At 43.3% G+C, this 1387-nt stretch overlaps 1 protein-coding gene across 1 annotated transcript in view; it reads left to right on the forward strand.

Annotated features, from left to right (window-relative positions):
- OTOA (otoancorin) overlaps positions 1 to 1387 on the forward strand; it is a 78695-nt gene that overhangs the window by 72066 nt on the left and 5242 nt on the right. The window contains exons 25-26 of the mRNA XM_037740615.1: positions 1 to 70; positions 589 to 686. Of these exons, the coding sequence (XP_037596543.1) occupies positions 1 to 70; positions 589 to 686 (168 nt within the window). The remainder of the gene's footprint in view (positions 71 to 588; positions 687 to 1387) is intronic.

Below are 1387 nucleotides of genomic sequence, written 5' to 3' on the forward strand. Positions count from 1 at the left end.
GCAGAAGTTGTGTTTGGGGATCCCACTGAGTGGACCAGCTCTGTCTTGCAGGAGCTTGGGACCATTGCAGGTAAGACTCACCCTGAACATGCCTTTCTCTCCGTTACCAAACTTAAATGTGAGGACACAAAATAAAACATGATCCTTGGCCACATGTAGCAAATATCTGTGGCGTTACAGTAGAAACTACATTTCATGATTTGAAGTTGCAGAGGATGGATCTGCAAATCTGCTTTTAAAACAAGCTCTCTTGGAGATTCTTGTTACAATAACGTTTGGAAAACCACTGGTTTAGAATGTGATTTAATTGGCCCCTAAGTAGGTTTATACACAATTTGGAAGTGTGTAAATTGAAGCTTCTTCTGGGCATGCGTTTCACTGTAGGAGGCCAATCAGGGCTAATGTGACCCACATTTTTTTTTCTGAATTGATGAAGGAACTTGATTCCCCAGTGTGATTTCCAGGCCCTTTTATAAGGAATGATGCTTGCTAGAACACTCAGATCTGTGCATTATACAGCCCCATTAATAAAACAAGCGGAGTTCTGATGGCTTGAACTAAACCCCCATGCTTCCTTTTTCTCCCCAGCTGGATTAACTAAGACAGAGCTCCGGATGCTTGACAAGGATTTGATGCCATATTTCCAGCCATCAGCAATAAAATGCCTTCCTGATGAGATATTCAAAGTAGGTGCTCAGTTCTTCAAGGAGAAATGGGGGAGCTTGACCCCATTTCAAATCACACAGGGAAACAGGTCATGGGCCTTGGAATTCAGGGGCTTGTGACCAGACTCTGCTGTTGGGGTCAGAGGAGATCTGTATAATTTTAGGTGTTTTTTTTTTTTAAAAAAACATTTTCGGCCAGGCGCGGTGGCTCACGCCTATAATCCCAGCACTTTGGGAGGCTGAGGCAGGTGGATCATGAGGTCAAGAGATTGAGAACATCCTGGTCAACATGGTGAAACCCTGTCTCTACTAAAAATACAAAAATTAGCTGGGCATGGTGGCATGCACCTGTAGTCCCAGCTACTTGGGAGGCTGAGGCAGGAGAATTGCTTGAACCCAGGAGGCGGAGGTTGCGGTGAGCCGAGATCGTGCCATTGCACTCCAGCCTGGGTAACAAGAGCGAAACTCCATCTCAGAAAACAAAACAAAAAAACAAAAAGCATTATTTTCTTAAAATTATTATATGTGTTTTAATTATATTTATCCTTCTCTTCTTCTAGCAAGGGGTACTGATTTTCTATTTATGGTGATACGACAGGTTCATATACCCTTATGAAAACCCTTGGGGACAGATATAGTTCAGAATTCAGAATTTCTCAGATTTTAAAAAGATCACTCTGGCCAGGTGCGGTGGCTCACGCCTGTAATCCCAGCACTTTGGG

The sequence above is a fragment of the Cebus imitator genome, unplaced genomic scaffold, assembly GCF_001604975.1.
Source record: "Cebus imitator isolate Cc_AM_T3 unplaced genomic scaffold, Cebus_imitator-1.0 Scaffold85, whole genome shotgun sequence".
Lineage (NCBI taxonomy): Eukaryota > Metazoa > Chordata > Mammalia > Primates > Cebidae > Cebus > Cebus imitator.